Here is a 25,622-nt window from a genome sequence, read left to right as displayed (position 1 = left end):
GTTACAATTTTCCGGGAACTTTTTGATTTTCTGGCATAAATAATAACCTGTGTTAGGTCAAGGTATAAGCTCAAGGTATCTTCATTCTAAATTTCAGTCAAATCCGTCCAGTAGTTTTTGCTTGACAGAGTATAAAAAACACACACACACATGCAAATTTTCGCCTTTATAATATTAGTATGATTTTTATACGAGTATTGCGCATTAAATTACTAATACTTAATAATATTTTTATAATGAACTATCTGCCCTGGCGAACTTCATTCCGCCTAACAGTCGATTCAATTTTTTTAACTTTTTCTCTCCGTAAGAACCATCCACCTACTTCAAGGAGTATTATAAAAAAAAGAATTAGCGAAATCGGTTCAGCTGTTCTCGAAATTTGCGACGAGCAACACATTTAGTGATTCATTTTTATATTATAGAAGATTTTGTTAAAATGCTTTATTTTTTGAATAAGTATGTTTTTCAAAACTTATGTTACGTTTACCCTAGATTAAAAAAAATAACGAATAAATAATATTATGTATAACTAGATCGTAACTCACATTTAAATTATTATGAATAAAAAAGTAGAGAGAATAAAAGAGTACCGTAGTAACGCCGTAAAGGTTGATTGATAAAAATATCTTACTGTACACTAAATCAAAGGGTTTACTGCAAAGTAACAAACAATAATAAAGTGTATTTCTCCTTAAAAGGAGTTTATTTGTAGCGCACTCCAGACAAACGTAGTTTGGGTCTCATTTGAACATTAACCAATCAAAGTCTGAATTTTTTATATTTACGTGGTAAAAATTTGTCTGTGGTTTTCCTGAATTCTGTAAAAATGTGTGGTTGTACTGATACATCATCATCATCATCATCATCATCATCATCATCATCATCATCATCATCATCATGATCAACACATAGCCGGCTCACTGCAGAGCACGGGTCTTCTCTCAGAGTGACCATAGTCTACCACGCTGGCCATGTGCGGATTGGTAGACTTCACACACCTTTGAGAACATTATGTAGAACTCTCAGGCATGCAGGTTTCCTCACGATGTTTTCCTTCACCGTTAAAGCAAGTGATATATTTTAATTACTTAAAACGCACATAACTCCGAATAGTTAGAGGTGCGTGCCCGGGATCGAACCCCCGACCTCCGATTAGAAGGCGGACGTTCTAACCACTAGGCTATCACAGATACATGGGCTCAAATAATTGCATACAAATGTTTGAGTCAGTGTGTGACTCTGAAACTAGGAACACATTTTTATGGAAATCTAGATTTATCGAGTTTGATTGGTTGATGTTCAAACGAGAACTAAACTACTTACGTTTGATTATGGAGCGATGGGGAAACTTATTCAAGGTTTACTATAATGTACATGTAACTCGTCGGTAATATCTGCGCACCTCGCTGGAATGCGCTTCCCTACATCTCGCCCGTTTTCGCCTATCCAATACCGGTGCCAACGCAAGCGCGTAGGATGACGTCACTAAGGCAGGTTCTCAGATATTTCCGACGGGTTGCAGTTATATTGGAAATATCGACTCACCGATCCTTTGTAGCTGTTTCCAGTGTATTCTGTAATAAAAAGACATTAAAACCGGCCAAGTGCGAGTCAGATTCACGCACCGAGGGTTCCGTACTACAGTCGTATTTTTTCGACATTTTGCACGATAATTCAAAAACATATGATGCATAAAAATAAATAAAAATCTGTTTTAGAATGTACAGGTGAAGACCTTTCATATGATACCCCACTTGATATAGTCACTCACTTCCAAAGTTGAAAATACTAATTATTAGTATTTTCCCACAACTTAATTTTTTTTGTGTGATCTAACCCTAAATTCACGGTTTTCAGATTTTTCCCCAAATGTCAGCTATAAGATCTACCTACCTGCCAAATTTCATGATTCTAGGTCAACGGGAAGTACCCTGTAGGTTTCTTGACAGACAGACAGACAGACAGACAACAAAGTGATCCTATAAGGGTTCCGTTTTTCCTTTTGAGGTACGGAACCCTAAAAAGAATCTGTTTTAGATTGTTAAGGTAAAGCCCTTTCATATGATACCCCACTTAGTATAGTTAAATTACTTTGAAAATTGAAAATACTAATTATTTGTTAATCAACACATTTTAATTTTTTTCTGTGATGTAACCACAAATTCACGGTTTTCAGATTTATCCTCTTATGTCTTCTATAACACCTACCTACCTGCCAAATTTTATCATTCTAGGTCAATGGGAAGTAGGGACCCTGTTGGTTTCTTGACAAACACGACAGACAGACACAACAGAAAGTAATCATGTCAGACTCCGAAAATGCAAAATTTTAGCTTTCTAGTCAGTGAGTCAGTGAGTGAGTTAGAACTTTTCTTTTTAAACTACTTCAAAAAATGAGGAGGTTCCCAATTCTTCGGAATCCGTTTTCTACATCTTTAGTTTATTTTACTTACCGATATTGGAGTAACTTCCAACCGGGTTCATCAACGAATCACTCCATTTACTCCTGCAGGAATAAAAACAGAATAGTAAGCCAACGAGCAGGCGGGTCAGTGGCGTGCACAGGTGGTTGAAGTCAGGGTAGGCATTAGTTAGATAATTACCTATTTACTGTCAGTTCCTAATAAATTAGCATTGAGATATGGAATTTTTCAGGGGATGCCTGAAAAACAGCGCTGAGGTAGTGTACCCACATACACTACTACAGCATTACGCTGAGGCAATTCCCTTTTTTGGGACAGCTATGCGCCACAGACACGCATTCGGGTTTATGTCAGACATTTATTTTATTTTATTTTAGATTAATTTTACTGTAATTCCATGCAATTCGGCTGGGAAAATCGCCGCCTCTATACACGTACAGTCGTACACTATCTATAGGAGCTAAGTAAGTGCGATTGTTTTCTCGGTTGAAATGCATGGAAAGCCGTACGTATTAGTTAAGTATTTGTGATCTTTTTGTCTTCATGCTCTGTTTTTTGTTGTGTTTTTTTTTGTTTTGTTTATGTACGTTTGTCTGGTGTTGTTCTGTTTTGTACTGTGCGCTATGGTCCCAAATAAAAGGTTATTTAATTTATATTTAATTTTAATTTAATTTAAGATATTTTAATAAGGGTAAGCAGCGCTTTTATGCTTCTATGAGCTGCACGCCACTGCGGGTCACCTGGTGTTAAGTGATTATCACCGCCCTTAAACATTTGCAGTACCAGAGGAACTGCCGATGCGTTGCTGACCTTTCAGGAATTTGTTGGTCCGCCCCTTGAATAACTCCATGTTGTAATCTAGTGAAGGAAAGAAGGATCTGGCACAATGGAGGATCGAAGTGCATCAGACACCCAGGTGGTGAGGGGGAAATTGCTTTTGGTGTAAAAAAGGAGGGTGGAATGAGGTAAAAAAACTCTTCAGAGCACCACTATAAAGGCAATAGAACACGCAAAGAGAGCTTACGCCTCTACGGTCCTCCAGGCTTTCCAACGAGCCGTTAGTTCAGGATCGTCCACAAGTGGAATAGCCCACCTTTAAATCCTATCAAATGGAAGGAGTATGGAAGGTACCTGAAGAAGCAAAGCCATGCCATCATCGATTTCGAGGTTTAGTACGACGGCTCGTAAGAAATGATTAGGGGTATGGGTTTAATAAAACTGCCATAACTCTTTCCATCGCTTGCTAAGTTACCCTGAGCTATTAAATATATGATATCTCTCACCCGGCTATACTGACGCGTTTAGTCGACGTAGATGGACCACAAGATCAGTTAGATGGTCGGGACCAAGAGGCACCAGAGCCAGAGGCAGGCCATATGCCAGATGGGTAGACGAAATAGTGGAGATAGCGGGTCGAAGGTGGCTAGCCTCAGCTAAAGATAGAGCCAAGTGGAAATCCTTGGAGGGCTTTTACCCGAAGGGGGTCCATACAAAAACTTTAATTTTACATCTATATATATAAAAGGAAAAGGTGACAGACTGACTGACTGACTGAATGACTGACTGACTGACTGACTGATCTATCAACGTACAGCTCAAACTACTGGACGGATCGGGCTGAAATTTTGCATGCAGATAGCTATTATGACGTAGACATCCGCTAAGAAAGGATTTTTGAAAATTCAACCCCTAAGGGGGTGAAATAGGGGTTTGAAATTTGTGTAGTCCACGCGGACGAAGTCGCGAGCATAAGCTAGTTATAATATAATTAGACCTACTTATGTAAATAATTTGTAATACTAACATACTAACCCTAATTTTATTTTATAATATTAACTAACTACTAATCATAATTATTTTAAGTACTTACTCACTGTAACTTTATGTCAAAAACTTTGTATGGAATTAAATAAAGCTTTATTATTATTAGTCGACGCTTGCCCGACTAGTTACGAACCCATGCGGGGTCCTTTTTAAAGGACTCATCAGGCACAGGCGTCGTACTTGTGGTTAAGACTGCGCGCCGCTGCCCGCACAGCCCGTTGTGAGGGTGGCTGACAGACAGACAGCTGCAGATCGTCTCCCGATAGTTCTTGCTGATCTTCATCGCTGGAGACGGCACGCGGAGCTAACAGTGTCCTATCCCACGACTGATGCCATTGTCTTAGTGTCAAAAAGTGGTTTCCACTCACGATAGTTTAAACGCTAAAATACCCTGATCTACTTACTTCTCCGTAAAATCGTATCCATAAATCTCAGTCAACTGCCGCTTCTCCTTCAGCATCTGAATCTTCTTCAAATTCTCCGATTGCGTATTCTTCTCCGTCAACTCTTCCATAGCAGGCATGGTCTTAAAGACCATAAGGAAGGCTGCCGTCACCGAAACGGAGAAAAGTATAAGCAGACACGCTACGCAGGTGTATTCTGAACTGCAAAACTTCTTTAGACTGAAATCGAAGTCAAAGTCAAAATCAAAATCAACGTCAAACTATTTTTACGGTTTTTTAAAAGCGTTTAAGGTAATGGAACTTACGCGCAAGAAACGCACGAGCAAGTGTCATCTGATTTATTTTTAGACGTAAACTTATTGTCTTTCTGAAAAAAAAGACACATTTAAATCAAATCAAATCAAATGGTTAATACAAAATAGGTAATAAATTACACTTTTTGAAAGTCGGTTGTTGCATTTGTAAGATGATAATTTTTACCCGAACTTAAAAACTATAGCTTCGAGGGTTCCAAACGCGCCCAGGTCTGAGAAGAGCCCACTTCAAACTTTAATATAAAGTAAGTCCCTATAGTAGGTATGCGACAGGTCGAGATGGCAATCGAAATCGGGGTGGGGATACCCCGCACACCCGCACAGCCTCCGTGCTAACCTGGTGCGGGATTCCGCGGATTACGTGCGCAGTTCCTCTCAGAATGCAAAAGGCCCATAGACCAACACGATTGCCAAGTGTAGATTAGCAGACTTCACACAACGCCTAGTATAAGTCCCGCAAATTGCTAATACGCGTGGCCGCCATTTTAGTGACGTCAGCACTAGACTGAAGTTTCGAGCTGATGGTATATTTAAACTTGCAGCTCCTGCCTTCCGCCTCAGGAAAGTCCAAAAGTCATTTGTGGGTATTGGTATTACCTTTTATAATAAAATCCCGCAAACTATTTTGGACTTACCTTTGGACAAGTTTAAAAAATTTATTAAAAATATACTCCTGAAAAAAGCATATTACACAATTGAAGATTATCTAATTGATAAAAAGAGCGTGGATTTGACCTGCAGCTCGTTCCAGCAACGCACAACACTGCAAATACTATTTTATACATGGCATAATCTTGTACCTATATCAAATATTTGAAAAGAGCAACCGCCGAGTTTCTTGCTGGTTCTTCTCGGCAGGAAAGGCATTCCGAACCAGTGGTAGATGCATCCGACTATTCGTAAGCACTTGTAAAAGTTTATACGAATAAAAAAGATTTTCATTTCATTTCATTTCATTTCACTTAAATATACGTCAAAATAATGACGTCATTTCGATGTTAATGAGACATGGTTCCAGCGAAACAGCAATTTGCGGGACTTATACATTATCGAGTTCTCTCAGAGCTTATCTAGTTGTAATCTATTAAGCTCGCTACCTACTCCTGCGCTCCGCCTACGGAAGGTGGGAAAGTCATTTGTGGGAATGAGTGTAATATTTTATAATAAAATTCCACAAGCAATTTTAGACTTGCCTTTACAGTTTACACAAGTTTGAAAAATGTGTTAAAAGTATGCTCCTAAAAAAAGCATATTTATACAGTCGCAGACTATGTGAACGATAAAAAAGCTTGGATTTGACTCGCTCCAGCAATGCACGGGGCTGCAATGGCTTGTATAGTACGGTATAATAACATTGTAAATTGAAAAATTAAAAAGGGCAACCGCCGAGTTTCTTGCTGGTTCTTCTCGGTAGGAGAATTTTCCGAACCAGTGGTAAATTAAAACTACCTGACTATTCATAAGTACTTGTAAAAAGTTTACACGAATAAAAAAACATTCTATTCTATTCTATTCTATTCTATTAATAAAACTTTACTAACCCAAAACCGCCAACTCTCTTTTCTACTATCAGCAAAAGCCTGAAAAGGATTAACCAATTGAATCAGCACTCAAAAAACCAAAAAATCTGATGACTTAAAGATTTAATAAAGAAGAGAAAAATAGGTTCGTAGGTACGTTGTTCAATTGTTCATCTTGGAATTGAAAAAAAATATTAAAAAAACCGGCCAAGTGCGAGTCAGGCTCGCGCAATGAGGGTTCCGTACTACAGTCTTATTTTTTCGACATTTTGCACGATAATTCAAAAACTATGATGCATAAAAATAAATAAAAATCTGTTCTAGAATGTACAGGTGAAGACCTAGGTGGGCAGTAACCTGCAGCATCAGGATTGAGTATTTGGATCTAGAAATTTTTATGGGACCATCACGGAAATATCCTCTGTTGATTAAGAAATTTTTTTTGCAAATCGGTCTAGAAACCTCGAAAAGATCGATGTACGTACCTACATACAGACCCGTGCTCAGTAGTGGGGCGGTGGGTTAATCATGATGACGGATTGTTTCTACATACCGAACTGCCAGATCTATGATGGCTAGGATTTTCGTTTTTGTCCTGTTGAATATTTTGTACGGTTATTTTGCCTTGCTTGCTAGTTTTGTGAGTGCCTCTGTCAGTGCTCGTGGATTCGTATGATCTCTGAAAAAAACCGGCCAAGTGCGAGTCAGACTCATGCACCGAGGGTTCCGTACTACAGTCGTATTTATTTTTTACGATAAATCAAAATCTATCATGCATAAAAATAAATAAAAATCTGTTTTAGAATGCACAGGTGAAGCCCTTTCATATGATATTCCACTTGATATAGTTATCTGACTTCGAAAATAGAAAATAAGTACTAATTTTTAGTTCATGACCACATTTTTATTTTGTGTGATGTAACCACAAATTCACGGTTTTCAGATTATTCCCCTCATGTCTGCTAAAAGACCTACCTACCTGCCAAATTTCATGATACTAGGTCAACGGGCAGAACCCTATAGGTTTCTTGACAGACAGACAGACGGACAGACGGACAGACAGACAGACAACAAAGTGATCCTATAAGTTTTTACTTTTGAGATACGGAAGCCTAAAAACTCGGCCAAGTGCGAGTCAGACTCGTGCACGGAGGGTTCCGTGCACAGTGGGTAGAGAGTTAGTGATTTGTGATAAGAACTAACGTTATCAGTCTTTGACCTTGAATCCGAGTAATATTTCCGCTTTTTCTCCCTCAGTTTATTTTTAGCGCTTTTCAGTAAGTTAGTCTTTTCAGGGTCTCTGAAAAACAAATGAAGATGCATGGATGTTGAATGGAAAAGCAATTGGGCTTATAGTTTATACCCTAAGAACATGAGACTCCTATTTGAGGGGGTCAGAGGCCGGGTCCCGGGTACGCACCTGTAACTTATTGGAGTTACAACCCGTCGGAAATATCTGAGCACCTCGCTGGATTGCTCTTCCCCTCGCGCTTCTCCGCAGCTCGCCCATTATCGCCTATCCAGTACCCAAAGAGAATATAAACACTATGTTCTACCAGTACCGTTGCTTGACATAATTTAATTTAATTTAATTTAAAACAACTTTATCTAAATATATAAAAGGAAAAGGTGACTGACTGACTGACTGACTGACTGACTGACTGACTGACTGACTGACTGACTGATCTATCAACGCACAGCTCAAACTACTGGACGGATCGGGCTGAAATTTGGCATGCAGATAGCTATTATGACGTAGGCGTCCGCTAAGAAAGGATTTTTGAAAATTCAACTCCTAAGGGGGTAAAATAGGGGTTTGAAATTTGTGTAGTCCACGCGGACGAAGTCGCGAGCATAAGCTAGTTGTTACTAAAATTACAGAGAGTAAGAATACAGGATACACTTAAAAAACAAAGGGCGACCTTATCACTAAAGTGATCATTAAGCCAGGATCTCAGATATTTCCAACGGGTTATAAGTACGTGCATTTAATCAATTCAATACCATTTGCTTTAACGGTGAAGGAAAACATCGTGAGGAAACCTGCATGCCTGAGAGTTCTCCATAATGTTCTCAAAGGTGTGTGAAGCCTACCAATCCGCAATACGCCAGCATGATGGAATAGACCAGAGACAATTTAAAAATTATAAATCCCCAAATGGGCCCAACCAGGAATCGAACCGGGACTTCGCAGCGCTCACTTCTGCGCCACGGAGGTCGACAAACCCTTTTCATTAATCTTATTGGTAAGTAACATTTCGTGGAAATATTTGTTTTCGAATGATTTCAAGACAACTACCTAAAAACATCCGTCCAGTAATTTGAGCTGTGCGTTGATAGATCAGTTAGTCAGTCACCTTATCTAAATATATAAAAGGAAAAGGTGACTTATTGACTGACTGACTGATCTATCAACGCACAGCTCAAACTACTGGACGGATCGGGCTGAAATTTGGCATGCAGACAGCTATTATGACGTAGGCATCTGCTAAGAAAGGATTTTTGAAAATTAAACCCATAAGGGGTTGAAATAGGGGTTTGAAATTTGTGTAATCCACGCGGACGAAGTCGCGATCATAAGCTAGTCCTTTTATATATTTAGATGTTTGTCACACGGACAGCCTGCACAAAACTATACCTAAGGTTCCCTTATTTCTGTACGGGACCCTAAAAACTTACGTCTTCTCTTTTTGCATAATATCCTTGAAAATTTTCAATATTGGTGACTGTGTTTCTTTGTCTGATTTCCTCCCATGACTGAAAAATCAAACAATTTAATATCCAAAAGCCTAGTTTTATGAACTATGTGCCCTGCCCATTGCCACTTCAGCTTCGCAACCCGTTGAGCTATGTCGGTTACTCTAGTTCTCCTACGGATCTCCTCATTTCCTCATTGATGACGTAGAGAAACTCCGCACATAGCTCTCTCCATCGCCCGCTGAGTGACTCTGAGCTTTCTTATGAGGCCCATAGTTAGCAACCATATAATTCGTAAAACCGATAGACGTTGGGGTCCCAAGGTGCTGGAATGGTGACCTTGCAACGGAAGACGCAGTGTTGGAAGGCCCCCCCCCACTACGGACGGACGGCATCAGACTAAGGGTAGGTTGTTTCAAACCATTGGTCTTCGTAAGATACGTTCGTTAAAATTTAACAGACGTAGACGAATTTTAACATCTGTTAATTTAAGAGCGTTGCTTCATTATACAAAACACTGCTCGTCATTGTTAGTCTGGTTACGAAACTAACCCTAAAAATTAACTTACTTTTCCGTATCCTTTTTTATTTCAGTTTATATTAAATTATATAGTTATTGATATTGCTACTTCAAATTTTAAACACGTTTTCTTTTTTAAAAATTCTCTTTCATCTTCAAAAAAACTACCATTAAAAGCATTGAATTCAAATGATTCCATTATAATTTGTAAATAAAATTTTCCGTTTGTAAGAAGTATGAAGTTACGAACTGATTTGACGATCACCAATGGCGCCAGCACTGGTTAACGTAAACGTAACTTTTTAACGAACGTTAGCGCTAATAGATGCTGAATCAACGCTTTTTCTTTTCTTACGTTCGTTAGCGCCATATTTAAAGGTTACGTGTCCGTCAAAATTTGTTGAAACAACCGGCCCTTAAAAGGCAATTGTCTAGTGGTTATGACCTCCTGTCTGCTCGGTGACCTCCTGTTCGATGAGCTAGGCTAGGGTAAATTTAGAAATTATAAAATTCCAAAGCCCGGAATCGAGCCCGGGACCTCCCACCACAGCGTTTACCACTGCGCGAGGGAAGTCATCGTGTGAAGTCTGCCAATCCGCAATTGGCCAGAGTGGTGGACTATAACCTAAACACATCGATGCCTAAACCTTTATTCTGAAAGGAGACCCGTGCTATGCAGTGATTGCATGACGATGATGATGATAATGATGACTGTCTTTAGATAATGTACATCATCATCATCATGATCAACCCATCACCGGCTCACTACAGAGCACGGGTCTCCTCTCAGAGTGCGAAGGGTTTTTGGCCATAGTCTACCACGCTGGCCATGTGCGGATTGCTAGACTTCACACACCTTTGAGAACATTATGGAGAACTCTCAGGCATGCAGGTTTCCTCACGATGTTTTCCTTCACCGTTAAAGCAAATGATATTAAATTAATTAAAACGCACATAACTCCGAAAAGTTAGAGGTGCGTGCCCGGGATCAAACCCCCGACCTCCGATTAGAAGGCGGACGTCCCAACCACTAGGCTATCACAGCTTATAGATATGATAATGTACAGGTATAAGATATTGTTACCTTTTATTACTCAAACCCATAATAATAGTCGATTAATATTATGCGAAAACATTGTAAAATCCCATTCTCAAAATATTAACTCTTTGTGTCAAAAAATTATGACAGAATCATGATAGAAAAGTCAAGATTAAAAAGTACAAAAAATCTGAAAAGTTTTTACTTTTAGTAAAAGGTGACCTCGCACCGGAAGACGCAGCATTGGAAGACCGTTACCGCCCACTGAGATTTTTGGCTTTATCATTTGTATGGGATTATATGACGTAACAGAGGCAGGGCACATAGTTCGTAAAACCGATAGACGTTGGGGTCCAAGGTGCTGGAACGGCGACCTCGCACCGGAAGACGCAGTGTTGGAAGACCCCCACTAGGTGGACGGACGACATCAGACGAGTCGCAGGGAGCCGCTGGATTCAGGCGGCGCAGGACCGTGACGTGTGGAAGTCCCTACAAGAGACCTGTGTAGTTAGTGATTCACTCAAATTGTTATAGTTTTAGGTTAACGTATCGATGTGATTCTTTGCTTGGGTATAGTTAATAATAAATAATAAATAAGCCTTTTATTAACTAAAAAAATATAAATAGGTATACAGAGTCTAATTTTTCTAGTAGCTAGGTACTCACACTTTTCATGCTTAGTTGAAACAAAATTTATGTTCTATGCTTATTTCCTTATTTTTAAACTTTCAGTGATTTTACAACTAATCAAGATAAAGGATACACGATTTATAGACGTTTTACCTCATTGTTACCTAGGAAGGTACATCAAAACATTAGAGAACTTTTGTAATCAATGAGATAAGTTGAACTTGTAACAATGTATTTAGATGACGTAAATTATTCTATTTTATATAGGAATATTAAATAATATTTGAATCTAGGACGACATATTAACGTTTTTAGAAGACAACTTAAATTATGCGATTGTAGAATAATTTACATTTTCAACATAAAATCTTTTATTTACTTATTTCTAACACAATAGATACCTACCCATTACATTTAAGCCTATATAAAAATTATTACTTATCTAAACTATTTTTATATTTTCACAGATATTTTAAAAAGATTTGTACATTTATTTCAGTAAGTAAAGTAAGTAGGTATAACACAAATATTTGTGATTATAATAACATTTTTCAGTGTAGATTCTATGTTTGGTACAATATTTCTTTTTGACAATAGGGTATAGTTAAAGACCTGGAAATTGACATAGGCTACTTTTTATCTCGGGAAATCAATGATATTTTTAAAAATCATATCCACGCGTACGAAGTCGCGAGCATCCGCTAGTCTACACTAATATTATAAAGAGGAAAACTTTGTTTGTTTGTTTGTTTGTTTGTTTGTTTGTTTGTTTGTTTGTTTGTACTGAATAGGCTCAAAAACTACTGGACCGATTTTAAAAATTCTTTCACCAGTAGAAAGCTACATTATTCCTGAGTGACATAGGCTATACGGGATCTTTAAAAACCTAAATCTACGCGGGCGAAGCCGCGGGGATCAGCTAGTCTAAATATATAAAAGGAAAAGGTGACAGACTGACTGACTGATCTATAAACGCACAGCTCAAACTACTGGACATATCGTGCTGAAATTTGGCATGCAGATAGCTATTATGACGTAGACATCCGCTAAGAAAGGATTTTTGAAAATTCAACCACCAAGGGGTTAAAATAGGGGTTTGAAATTTGTACAGTCCACGCGGACGAAGTCGCGAGCATCCGCTAGTCTAAATATATAAAAGGAAAAGGTGACTGACTGACCGACTGATCTATGAACGCACAGCTCAAACTACTGGACAGATCGGGCTGAAATTTGGCATGCAGATAGCTATTATGACGTAGACATCCGCTAAGAAAGGATTTTTGAAAATTCAACCCCCAAGGGGTTAAAATAGGGGTTTGAAATTTCTATCTATTCTATTTAATCTATCGCATGTTTATAAGCAATAACTTATTATTACAGCAGTAATTCTTATAAAACATAAGTAAGTGAAATAAAACGGGCCACTTCGGTTCAGTTTAACTGTTTATTACATGTTTAGTACGCTTGTACCTCAAAAACAACATTCAATAAACTTTAATAAAAGGTGATAAGCGTGAAACCGTTATAGCGATTGGTTCCGTGTACACTTTTAAATCTATAACTACTGTTAGACGGCAAAACTAGGTTTAAAATTAATCTGTGACTGCTCTGTGGAGTAGCGAATCTATTTTAAGCGTAAGTCAGAAAAGCAGGTTAAATTTAATTAATTTTATAAGTTATTAAAATGTTCCCTCATATAAAGCTTGCACGTGGATATAGAATATAGATCACAACGCGTAGAGGCTAATCGAGAGATTTAATCTTTTTTATAACCTAACTGCAATATTAACTTGATTAGGGCACAATTGCTATTGTAACCACTTAATCAAAATATCGACCTAAACACAAAAGTATTTAATAGTCGTCGAGTCTCGAGTCGGAACGAGACTGGCTTAAAAACCTTCAAACACTGGTATTTATACAAATCGATTCAAGATGGCTTCCCCGCCACAGATCGCGTGACATCGGATGAGTCAAATATTGTCTAATTCATTAAACTAACTTCAATAAGCTAACACTATGTAAAACGTCACTCTCTGAAATGGCGCGTAGAAATAGGAGTTTTGGTCTTGTGCTTTTAGTGGTTTTCATTCTAATACTACGTTAATAAAATTGAAGTGTTTGTGACTGACTGACTGACTGATCATCATTGCATCCCTGCACGCGCAGCTCAAACTAGAGCCTCAATAGCTCAACGGTTAAAGGTGCGGACTGAAATCCGAATGGTCGCCTGTTCAAACCCAACCCGTTGCACTAATGTCGTACCTACTCCTAGCACAAGCTTAACGCTTAATTGGAGGGGAAAGAAGAATGTTAGTCAAGGGCCGGCTAATATGCTTTTTAAAAAAAAATTAGCTTCTGCGCGCGACGTCTTCCGCGTGGACTACTCAAATTTCAAACCCCTATTTCACCCCCATAGTGGTTAAATTTTCATAAATCCTTTTTTAGCGGATGACTACGTCATAATAGCTATCTGCGTGCCAAATATTAGCCGGATCCGTCCAGTAGTTTGAGCTGTGCGTTCATAGATCAGTCAGTCAGTCAGTCATCTTTTCCTTTTATATATTTAGATTAAAAAACTACTCACTGGATTGGGCTGAAATTTGGCATGCAGATAGCTATTATGACGTAGGCATCCGCAAAGTTTCAACCCCTAAGGCCGTTTGTGCACTTATCCGTATTCGATTCGTATCCGTGATTCTTCGATGTGGCCGTCATACAAATACGTACACGATTCGTATTTTTGTGACGGATCCGTGAAATCACGGATGAGTGCACAAATTCCCTAAGGGGGTGAAATAGGGGTTTGAAATTTGAGTAGTCCACGCGACATAAGCTAGTAGGTAAGGATGGTAAGTAAGAATGGATTTGGATTTTACTGCGGAACCCTAAAACTTCAGTATCACTCAAGGAAATTGCGCACCTATACCACATTACGTTCCCGGGGCAAGCAATAAAACGATATTTGATGCGTTACTTTTGCCGCCAAAATAATTGCAGTAGCCTTCCCGGGGGGGTTCACGAGCTATGGTGGTAGATGATCATACTTTATGGGCTATGGCCAATTTCAAGTATTTATATAGGTACATTCATCATCATCATCATCATGATCAACCCATCGCCGGCTGACTAACAGAGCACGGGTATCTTCTAGGCCACATCATCACTTTCCATCAGGTGTGATTGTGGTCAAGCGTATACCTATAATAAATTTAAAAAAAACCTTTTATAAATTTAGATGTAGACTAAGAAAAAGAGTACCTACTTCGACGATTGGGTAGGTATGTCCAAGATCGTAAGCTTAGCGACAAATTTCACTCTCGATGTACCTAGGGGTGTATCCAACAGCGCCCCAGAGGTTAACCCATAAACCTGTTACCCCAAGTTACCCCTCGGTAACCTGCGCGGGGTTCAAATTGTTTTATTATGTTTTACCCCACTTTTTTCCCATAAAGTAAGTAATTTCGCTATAAAATTAGGTAACTAAAAAACTGTGATAGCCTAGTGGTTAGGACATCCGCCTTTTAATCGGAAGTCGGGAGTTCGATCCCGGGCACGCACCTCTAACTTTTCGGAAAAGTATTACTTTACTTTGCTTTAACGGTGAAGGAAAACATCGTGAGGAAACTGAATGCCTAAGAGCGCTCCATAATGTTCTAAAAAGTGTGTGAAGTCTACCAGAGGCGCCTCTAGCCCTTGTGGCGTCCGTGTGCAACCAGTACCCTGGCGCCCTCTAGTCTAGTAGGAGCAGGGTCCAAATGGAATACTAACAGTTATATTTTCAAACGGAAATTCGGATGCAAATGGTGCAATTTTAAATGATTTTAAATGATGAGGGCGTCGGCCATAACACGAGCGCAGGGTCTTTGAGAGCGCCGGCATCGACGCATCTTTGGAGGTGTCGCATTAGAGGGCGCTCGGTGCCCCCTTAGACCCGGCGCCCGTGTGCGCCGCACACCCTGCACCATAGGTAAAGACGCCTCTGAAGTCTACCAATTCGCACATGGCCAGTGTGGTACACTATGGCCAAAAACCTTTCTCACTATGTGTTTTAAAGATACCCGGGTTGTAATGTAAGGTAAATGGGATTGACTGACTGAGGACTGACTGATCTATCAATGCACAGCTTAAACTACTGGTCGGATCGGGCATAGGCTACTTTTTCCCGGACTATCAAGGAGCTCTCTGATGATGTGATAGGAAAGTCTTATAGCACAAATAAAGGAAGGAGGGAAGAAACCTACAGTTTAGTTTAATCCTTTAAATTTTTCTCTCCGTAAGAACCATCCTCGTACTTCAAGGAATATTATAAAAAACTAGCTTATGCTCGTGACTTCGTCCGCGTGGACTACAAAATTTCAAAACCCTATTTCACCCCCTTAGGAGTTGAATTTTCAAAAATCCTTTCTTAGCGGATGCCTACGTCATAATTGTTATCTGCATGCCAAATTTCAGCCCGATCCGTCCAGTAGTTTGAGCTGTGCGTTGATAGATCAGTCAGTCAGTCAGTCAGTCATTCAGTCAGTCAGTCAGTCACCTTTTCCTTTTATATATATAGAAGATTAATTAGCGAAATCGGTTCAGCTGTTCTCGAGATTTGCGATCAGCAACACATTCAGCGATTCATTTTTATAATAGAGATTAGAGTTAGTTAGAGTTTTTGATTTGTCGTGCAAAATGTCGAAAAAATACGACTATAGTACGGAACCCTATGTACGCGAGTCCGACTCGCACTTGGCCGGTTTTTCTAGTTAAAAATAACTGGCACACGCTTATCGTAGTATTTCTTTACCTTTTTTGAACCAAAAGTTTCAAGAATCAAATTTATTAGGCGGGGGATGTAATTTTTCAACCCCTAAGATGTTTTGAGGTTAAGTCGGGGTTTGGGAAGCATAGTGTACGTGGCGAATGTAAATGTCGGGTACTGATAAATAAAGAAAGAGGTAAAATGCTTGAGGTGGGCGGTAAACAGGCGCTAGGGGTGCACATGACATGAAAAACGAAAAAAAGTGAAACGTAAAAACACTTACTTTAGTGAACACTTTTTAAAACTAAAATCCACGCGGATAGAGTCGTGTTACATCACGATTTATGTCTGACTTAAGTAGTCTATCATTGCTCAACGTGAGTCAAAACTTAGACTTGCTCATATCACGACTATTGCATACTATTTTACGGTTTGTCTCGTAATTTAGTTAACTTTAAAAAACAGTGATTTTTCCAAATTGTAGTATTTATTTTTAATTACAACACAGTAGTCAAAAGTAGTAAGTATATTGAACGCGGGGGTAATGCAGTCTTCGTCTTGGGCGCCCCTAAACCCCACGCTTCATTCATAATCATAATCATAATCATAATCATTTATTTATTTTGCTCAGATATGGTAGGTACATGTATATTATTTACATGGGGTCTTAAAAGTTAGGTAATCAGTTACATATCCTGCCAAGCATGGCGTGCAAAATTATTTCTAAATTATCTAATTTCATTAATATTGTTATGTCATCATGTACTCATACTCATCGTGTAAATGTTTTTAATAATTCAAATATCTATTTCTATGCATGCATTATTTAAAATTTGTCATTAAAAAAGTCATTAACACTATAATAAGTTTTATTTAGTAGAAAATTAAATAAATAACTTCTAAAAGATCTGAGGTTCATTCCATAGCTGTGCGACGGTAAATGGTTATAAATACGTATTGCCGTACAGTACACATTCTTGGTATATAAAGCCAATCTTTGAACTGGTAAACAAATTTTATTTTTATGTCTGCTCGTAGGTTTCAGAATCCTAGGTGCAACACCCTCGCTACGCTCGGGAGTTACTCTACGATACCTCATTACCCTTGGAATCCATCCCGGCGCTCGTAACGTAAGACATTACTCCCATATTCAGTAATCTATTATTACAGGTTGTGTTCCTAGGTTGTTGGGATCCCAAGCTGCTGGAATGGCGACCTCGCACCGGAAGACGCAGTGTTAAAAGACCCCCCACTAGGTGGCCGGACGACATCAAACGAGTCGCAGGGAGCCGCTGGATTCAGACGGCGCAAGACGGTGGCGTGTGGAAGTCCCTACAAGACACCTATGTCCAGCTGTGCACGTCTATCGGTTGATGATGATAGGTTGTGTGACCTAAATCATACATAAGTCACGGATAAGCTTTACATGAGTGCAGACTTAAGTCACACGTGCTATAAACAAATTTCCCTTGAGTGGCAGCCCTAGCAGCTAATATGTGAGTGACAGACGGACATAAATTACAGGCGTCGCATGATGCCCGAGGGCCCACGTTCGATTCCCGCTTTATTGCCCATACCTACTATAACTCCGTGCCCGAATTACTGGCGACTTGTACCTACTTCGAGAAAAACATTTTAAAATCTTTAGCTCGTATCCTCGTTGCTTTTATTATATTAGTATTTATTTAAGTAAATTCTATCTCTAGTCTATAAAACATACAGAAAAACTTATCACAAAAAAAATTATAAAATAAAAATAAATAAATAGCCATTTATTTCCAAAATACATAATTACAATTGTTATCTAAGTAGGTACATTATTAGATTATTTGTTATCTGTCTAGTTTGTAAGATCTATATAAATTTCTTATGTCATTGCTTCAATTAAATTATTATACAAAGTTGGTAAATTATTTATTAAAACTAAATTAAGTTATTTCAGTACAGACGTGTCTAAGCAACAAAATAACATATATTTAATTATTCTATTATTTAATTCGTGTTATTCATTCATATAATATTAGGTAATGTCATCTTTCTATTCAATTTATATTGCATTGTTATTATTATTATTACTTTCCATTAATAGTATTAATTATCAAAAAATTTAAAAGATGTAACATATTATTTAAATCAAAGGATGCACCTATTATTTAGTTTGGTTGTATTAGTTTATATTTTGGGTACCCATCTTTGGGTGTAGGCCTCCTCCATATTGAAAATCCTCCAAAAAAATTATATTTACAAAAAATATACGCCGTCCAAATGGTCATTTATGGGCTTTGCTTTAGTTTTAAGTTTGCGTAATAATTATCACCACTATATCTTACAAATCCAACATCTGACTATCAAAAAGAGTAATTTATTACCTATTTTGAATAAATCATTTGACGTTGACTTTGATTTCTTTTTACGCGACTGCCCAAAAAAAACCGGCCAAGTTCGAGTCAGGCTCGCGCAATGAGGGTTCCGTACTACAGTCGTATTTTTTCGACATTTTGCACGATAATTCAAAAACTATGATGCATAAAAATAAATAAAAATCTGTTTTAGAATGTACAGGTGAAGACCTTTCATATGATACCCCACTTAATATAGTCACTTACTTGGAAAGTTGAAAATACTAATTATTAGTTCATGACCACAATTTAATTTTTTTTGTGTGATCTAACCCCAAATTCACAGTTTTCAGATTTTTCCCCAAATGTCAGCTATAAAATCTACCTACCTGCCAAATAACATGATTCTAGGTCAACGGGAAGTACCCTGTAGGTTTCTTGACAGACAGACAGACAGACAGACAGACAGACAGACAACAAAGTGATCCTATAAAGGTTCCGTTTTTCCTAAAAAGGAGTGAAATGTTTACCTATGTGAGTTTCTTCAGTACCCTTATTATAAATGCAAAAGTGTGTTTGTCTGTTGGTTTGTTGGTTTATTGGGTTGTCCTCTAATCACGTTGCAACGGTGCAACGGATTGACGTGATATTTTGCATGGGTAAAGACCTGGAGAGTGACATAGGCTAGTTTTTATCCCGGAAAATCAAAGACTTCCCACGGGATTTTTAAAAACCTAATTCCACGCGGATGAAGTCGCGGGTAACATCTAGTCTAAATATATAAAAGGAAAAGGTGACTGACTGACTGACTGACTGATCTATCAACGCACAGCTTAAACTACTGGACGGATCGGGCTGAAATTTGGCATGCAGATAGCTATTATGACGTAGGCATCCGCTAAGAAAGGATTTTTGAAAATTCAACCCCTAAGGGGGTGAAAAAGGGGTTTGAAATTTGTGTAGTCCACGCAGATGAAGTCGCGAGCATAAGCTAGTATTACATAAAAAGAAAAGGTGACTGACTGACTGATCTATAAACGCACAGCTCAAACTACTGGATGGATCGGGCTGAAATTTGGCATGCAGATTTGACAGCTATTATGACGTAGGCATCCGCTAAGAAAGGATTTCTGAAAATTCACCCCTAAGGGGTTGAAATAGGGGTTTGAAATTTGTGTAGTTTCCCGATACTAGGCGAACGTCTTATCCACTAGGCTATCACGATTTTTATAATAAGTAATAACACGTAAAATAAAAATTCTACAACAGAATCGAATACGGGACCTTTAGATACAAAGTGCGTCGTGAAATGTATTCAATTACAGGTGAAATGAGCCAAAAACCAATATTTGGTGTGCCCTCGCCCGACGGATAGATGTCTCGTAAAATGCCTGGTTTACACTGAGGGGACATCTGGGAAACAGGGGTAGAAGTCATAAGACACTAGCGACAACAAGGGTACAATAATAGAATAGACGAAAAACCGGCCAAGGGCAAGTCAGACTCGCGCACTGAGGTTTCCGTACTACAATCGTATTTTATCGACATTTTGCACGGTAAATCAAAAACTTAATCTTACTTTGAAAGTTGAAAATAGCAATATTTATTCATGGACTAACTTATGCCATGAATACATAAAATAAAAATTCGATTTACAATATTATGCCAAGTTATAATACACTGGCTTATTTCCACGACTTCATCCGCTTGGACTAAACATGAAAAGAAAAGCCCTAAATCACTCACTGACTCATTCATCAACGCCTAGTCAAAGCCCTTTGGCATCGAAAGCTGAAATTTAGCACAAATGTTCCTTTTATAATGTAGACAAGGAAAATGGCCAGATTTTTTTAAATTCTCATGGCAGCAAAGTAGCAGGAGGTTACCAGTCTAAATCTACAGAAGGAAAAGATAAGGGAAAAGGACTGATAAACTGACTGCTCTATCAACGCACAGCTCAAACTACTGGACGGATCGGGCTGAAATTTGGCAGGCAGATAGCTATTATGACGTAGGCATCTGCTAAGAAAGGATTTTCTAAAATTCAATCCCTAAGGGGTTAAAAATAGAGTTTTGAAATTTGTGTAGTCGCGGGCGTAAGTTAAACCGTACTAATATTATAAATGCGAAATTGTGTCTGTCTGTCTGTCTGTCTGTCTACTAGCTTTTCACGGCTCAAACGTTCAACCGATTTTGACGAAATTTGGTACAGAGGTAGCTTGCAAGCCGGGGAAGGACATAGGCTACTTTTTATCCCGGAAAATTTAAAAGTTCCCACAGGATTTAAAAAAACCTAAATCCACGCGTACGAAGTCGCGGGCATCATTAAAATCGCTTCCGCCTATGTCTTGGGCAGCGTTTAATGGCGAGGTATCGATGGGTGACCCCGATGGAGTGAGACAACGTATTTTTACGATTGTGGCTTTTTTATATCCGTTGTACTGACGATGTGGATTGGCTCCTTCGATTTTTTTTATTAGAAACCGAAAGCACAGTTCACCACAGTTAGGGACCTTCTAACAAAACGTCGAGGCTTCGACGTCACTGGTAAGCGTCAAATTTTAGTACATTTTGACGCAGGTAGCCCTAAAGTAGCCCTATTTTTCTTTGATTTTAGGTCACCATAGCCTAATATTTGACATATCGTCGATTTAGGATCAAACCGAGAGTTTCCTCACTCTAGTCTAAATATATAAAAGGAAAAGGTGACTGACTGACTGACTGATAGATCTATCAACGCACAGTTCAAACTACTAGACGGATCGGGCTGAAATTTGGCATGCAGATAGCTATTACGACGTAGGCATCCGCTAAGAAAGGATTTTTGAAAATTCAACCCCTAAGGGGGTGAAATAGGGGTTTTAAATTAGTGTAGTCCACGTGGACGAAGTCGCGAGCATAAACTAGTTCACTCATAAACCTTCAGATAAGCAAAGCTCACAGGCGAATGCTACACACTCGGCTACGATTGTTTTTTTTATAGAATATTAAATGATGCCCGCGACTTCGTCCGCGTGGATTTAGGTTTTTGAAAATCCCGTGGGAACTCTTTAATTTTCCTGGATCAAAAGTAGCCTTTGTCCTTCCCCGGGATGCAAGCTATCTCTGTACCAAATTTCATCAAAGTCGGTTAAACGGATGGGCCGTGAAAAGACAGCAGACAGACAGACAGACAGACAGTCAGATGGACAGACAGACAAGACACACTTTCGCATTTATAATATTAGTATGGATTAGCCATGTTAAACGACTAATATTCCCCTTTCCTCTCCAACTAAGCGTCAGGCTTGTGCTAGGAGTAGGTACGACAATAGTGCAACGGGCGGGGTTTGAACCGTCGACTTTTCGGTTTTCAGTCCACTCCTACCGGTTGAGCTATTGATGCTCTAAATTTTGAGAATTGAGAATTGACAGCGGAGGCTTCGTAACAGGGTCCCGTTGGCACCTTCCGGGTCCGGAACCCTAAAAACATCGTAGGTACCAATGTACACTGCCTGTAGTATACCCAAATCTTCTAATATGCAGTTGGGATATCAAACGTATACACGGTTCACCCTTTTTTGTTACATGTAATCTTGTAATACCGTGTAATATGCTGTAGTACGATGTAGGCTTTACCTAACTACGTACTGAAAAGATAATAATATAACATGTATAATTGAACTCCTCACGCGCCATTTTAACTTTTTCTGTAAAATTTCAAAATTTCTTTTTGTATCAAAAGTACGATTTATACCTTATTTTCAAGGTGATGGTGATTCGTACTTTTGACATGACAGTCGACCCATGGAGTTAAAATGGCGCGTGAGGAGTCGTTTTATAAGGGTTTGAAATTCTTCAGTCCACGCGGACGAAGTCGCGAGCCTATAAGCTAGTTTATATTTATTTTAAAAAGCAAGGAATTGCACCTTTATTGGAAGACGAAATTCGTGTAAACAGTGACAAGTGTAAAGTGCGCTCGTGGGAGGGATATGTATTACATCTAAATATATAAAAGGAAAAGGTGACTGACTGACTGACTGATCTACCAACGCACAGCTCAAACTACTGGACGGATCGGGCTGAAATTTGACATGCAGATAGGTATTATAACGTACCTAGGCATCCGCTAAGACAGGATTTTTGATAATTCAATCTCTAAGGAGGTGAAATAGGGGTTTGAAAATTGTGAAGTCCACGCGGACGAAGTCGCGAGCCTAAGGTAGTTTATATTTATTTTTAAAATCAAGGAATTGCACCTTTGTTGGAAGACGAAATTCGTCTAAAGACGAATGTTTTGAAGACGAATTTCGTCTAAACAGTGACAAGTGTAAAGTGCGCTGGTACCGTCGTGGGAGGGATATGTATTACAAATCTATTACTCCCCCATCCTCAGTCACGCTCTAATTGCGGAGGGCCGGCGGAGCCCTGGACGGTGCTATGCAACATGAGCGTGCAGGTCATAAAGGCATAAATGCAGTGCTTACCCCAGTTGTAATGGCTCAATGCATATTCTTCATTATGACCTGCCATTAAACAGGTTTTCACCTAACTAATGCCTGGCTTCAAACTCTGTGCACGCGACTGAACATGAGCCAGTTTCTCCTTTCTACTATCGTACCGCAAGCATCGCCAAGGTCTGCCCCCGTACGTAGTCGAAATTCCACGGATACGTACGAAGCGATTTGCCTCCTCATTTCTAATTCGAACCGCTGAGATTTGGAACACCTTTCCAGCATCAGTTTTCCCCTCCAATTATAACATGGGTACCTTCAAGACAAGAGTGAATAACTGAATAGGTATCTTCTAGGTGAACGCACTCCATCTTAGGCTGCATCATCACTTGTCATCCAGGTCTGATTGCAGCCAAGCGCTAGTCTAAATATATAAAAGCGAAATACCACTCACTCACTCACTCTCACTGATTCACGAAATCTCAGAAACTATTAAGCCTACAAACTTGAAATTTGGTAGGTATGTTCTTTAAAGGACGTAGGTGTCAGCTAAGATATGGTTTTGATAAATTCCCCCCCTAAGGTTGTGAATGGGATGGGGGGGGGGGCTCGAAGGTTGTATGAAAGTCCTATGTTTTTGAAGTTAGACACATGAAAAACGACATTTAGGTTAGTAGCTTTAAATAATAAAAATCTGTATAAGTCTATTTGGAAAATTCCCCCCTTAAGGGTGGTAAAATAGGGGGGAAAAGGTTTAATATAATTTTTTTACCTATTGTTATTTTTACTTGAAATTTGAAACGTAGGTTCTTTCTAGGGGGTAGGTATCAGATAAGAAAGGATCTAACTAAATTCTCCCAATAAGGGGGTGAAATGGGGGCTTAAAAGTTATATGAAAATCCTGTTTTTGAAGTTAGAGATATGAAAAGTGGCATTTAGGTATTCTGGATTCCGTGCCTTAAGGTGAGACTGAGTGAGTAGGTAAGTGCGGCCTTTTGCAGCGGGAAAATTTTCAGATCTCATGAGAAACCAGAAATTTTACGCGGACGAAGTCGCGGGCAACTGCTAGTCTATAATATTAAAATGAATGGCTGAATGTGTTGCTGATCGCAAATCTCGAGACCAGCGGAACCGATTTCGCTAATTCTTTTTTTATAATATTCCTTGAAGAACGAGGATGGTTCTTACGAAGAAAAAAATTTGAAAATTGTAAGTATTAAAAAAAAAAAAAGAATTCATTGTTAGCCGGTACGAAGTTCGCCGGCTCAGCTAGTAATATTTAAAAAAAAGTCAGATCTAGTTTAAACGATTATAGTTTTAATAAAAAAATTGAGTTCATATTGCATAACAGCATCCAAAAAAGCATCGCCATGAATTGTTGGGAGCTTTTAAATCCCGTTTAGCAAGCTTCGTCGATTGTGCAGCGAATATAAATAATGCGTGCTCGCAAATACGGGCGCGGCCGGGAGGCGAGCCGTGTTTCACCAATATTTTATTTATTTTTACCATTTTTACTTTATTTTATTTTGTAACATAGTGGTATGTGGGTGACGGAATACTTTACTATATCCATGCAAAGAATCACATCGATACTTTTTTTTTTTTTTAAAGAATATTAGCCATGTTAAATGACTAATATTCCCCTTTCCTCTCCAATTAAGCGTCGAGCTTGTGCTAGGAGTAGGTACGACAATAGTGCAACGGGCGGGGTTTGAACCGCCGACCTTTCGGTTTTCAGTCCACTCCTATACCGGTTGAGCTATTGAGGCTCTGAACCTAAACCTAAACCTATACCAACCTATAACGAGCTCCCTGGCGCAGTGGTAAGCGTTGTGGTCTTATTAGCGGGAGGTCCTGGGTTCGATTCCTGGCGGGGATTTGGAATTTTATAATTTCTTAATTTCTGATCTGGTCTAGTGGGAGGCTTCGGCCGTGGCTAGTTACCACCCTACCGGCAAAGCCGTGCCGCCAAGCGATTTAGCGTTCCGGTACGATGCCGTGTAGAAACCGAAGGGGCATGGGTTTATTAAAAACTGCCATACCCCTTCCAGGTTAGCCCGCTTTCATCTTAGACAGCATCGTCACTTACCACCAGGTGAGATTGCAGTCAAGGGCTAACTTGTATCTGAATTTAAAAAAAAAAAAATTGAGAGAATCACTAACTACATAGGTCTCTTGTAGGGACTTCCACACGTCACGGTCCTGCGCCGCCTGAATCCAGCGGCTCCCTGCGACTCGTCTGATGTCGTCCGTCCACCTAGTGGGGGGTCTTCTAACGCTGCGTCTTCCGGTACGAGGTCGCCATTCCAACACCTTGGGACCCCAACGTCTATCGGTTGTACGAACTATGTGCCCTGCCCATTGCCACTTTGCACAGCTTTGCAACATACTTTAACATTATTATGTCTGAAATAAAGAAACCGGCCGAGTGCGAATCAGATTCGCGCATTGAGGGTTCCGTACTACAGTCGTATTTTTTTGATATTTTGCTCAATAAATCAAAAACTATAATGCATAAAAATAAATAAAAATGTGTTTTAGGATGTCCATGTAAAGCCCTTTCATATGATACCCTTTTTGGTATACCTATTAATTTTACTTTCAGCGTATGGCAACTTGACCTGTCTACTATAGATTCTCTTTTAACCGTAGACCCTTACGTAGACCGTAGACGGAGAACGTAGGTCGTAGATCACTTCGTAGTAGATCGTAGCAGGTTTACAGACGAG

At 39.1% G+C, this 25,622-nt stretch overlaps 1 protein-coding gene and 1 long non-coding RNA gene across 2 annotated transcripts in view; both read right to left on the bottom strand.

Moving 5' to 3' along the window:
• The window catches only part of LOC138404338 (uncharacterized), a 30,233-nt gene extending 23,031 nt beyond the window's left edge, over positions 1–7,202 (bottom strand). The window contains exons 1-7 of the mRNA XM_069508047.1: positions 7,199–7,202; positions 7,042–7,136; positions 6,510–6,548; positions 4,960–5,021; positions 4,655–4,873; positions 2,457–2,509; positions 1,549–1,577 (exon numbers count right to left, since the gene is read on the bottom strand). Coding sequence (XP_069364148.1) covers positions 1,549–1,577; positions 2,457–2,509; positions 4,655–4,873; positions 4,960–5,021; positions 6,510–6,548; positions 7,042–7,136; positions 7,199–7,202 — 501 coding nt within the window. The remainder of the gene's footprint in view (positions 1–1,548; positions 1,578–2,456; positions 2,510–4,654; positions 4,874–4,959; positions 5,022–6,509; positions 6,549–7,041; positions 7,137–7,198) is intronic.
• Positions 7,203–7,685: 483 nt separating this feature from the next.
• LOC117994729 (uncharacterized) lies at positions 7,686–10,851 on the bottom strand. The gene is made up of 3 exons (XR_004675405.2): positions 10,790–10,851; positions 9,168–9,245; positions 7,686–7,788 (listed from the first exon to the last, which is right to left on the bottom strand). It is a non-coding gene; the product is annotated as an uncharacterized lncRNA (long non-coding RNA).
• Between the last annotated feature and the right edge of the window lie 14,771 nt (positions 10,852–25,622).

This window comes from Maniola hyperantus, chromosome 27 (assembly GCF_902806685.2).
Source record: "Maniola hyperantus chromosome 27, iAphHyp1.2, whole genome shotgun sequence".
NCBI classification, from domain to species: domain Eukaryota; kingdom Metazoa; phylum Arthropoda; class Insecta; order Lepidoptera; family Nymphalidae; genus Maniola; species Maniola hyperantus.
The sequence above is the reverse complement of the archived record's forward strand: the minus strand, read 5'-3'. Positions and strand labels throughout refer to the sequence as shown.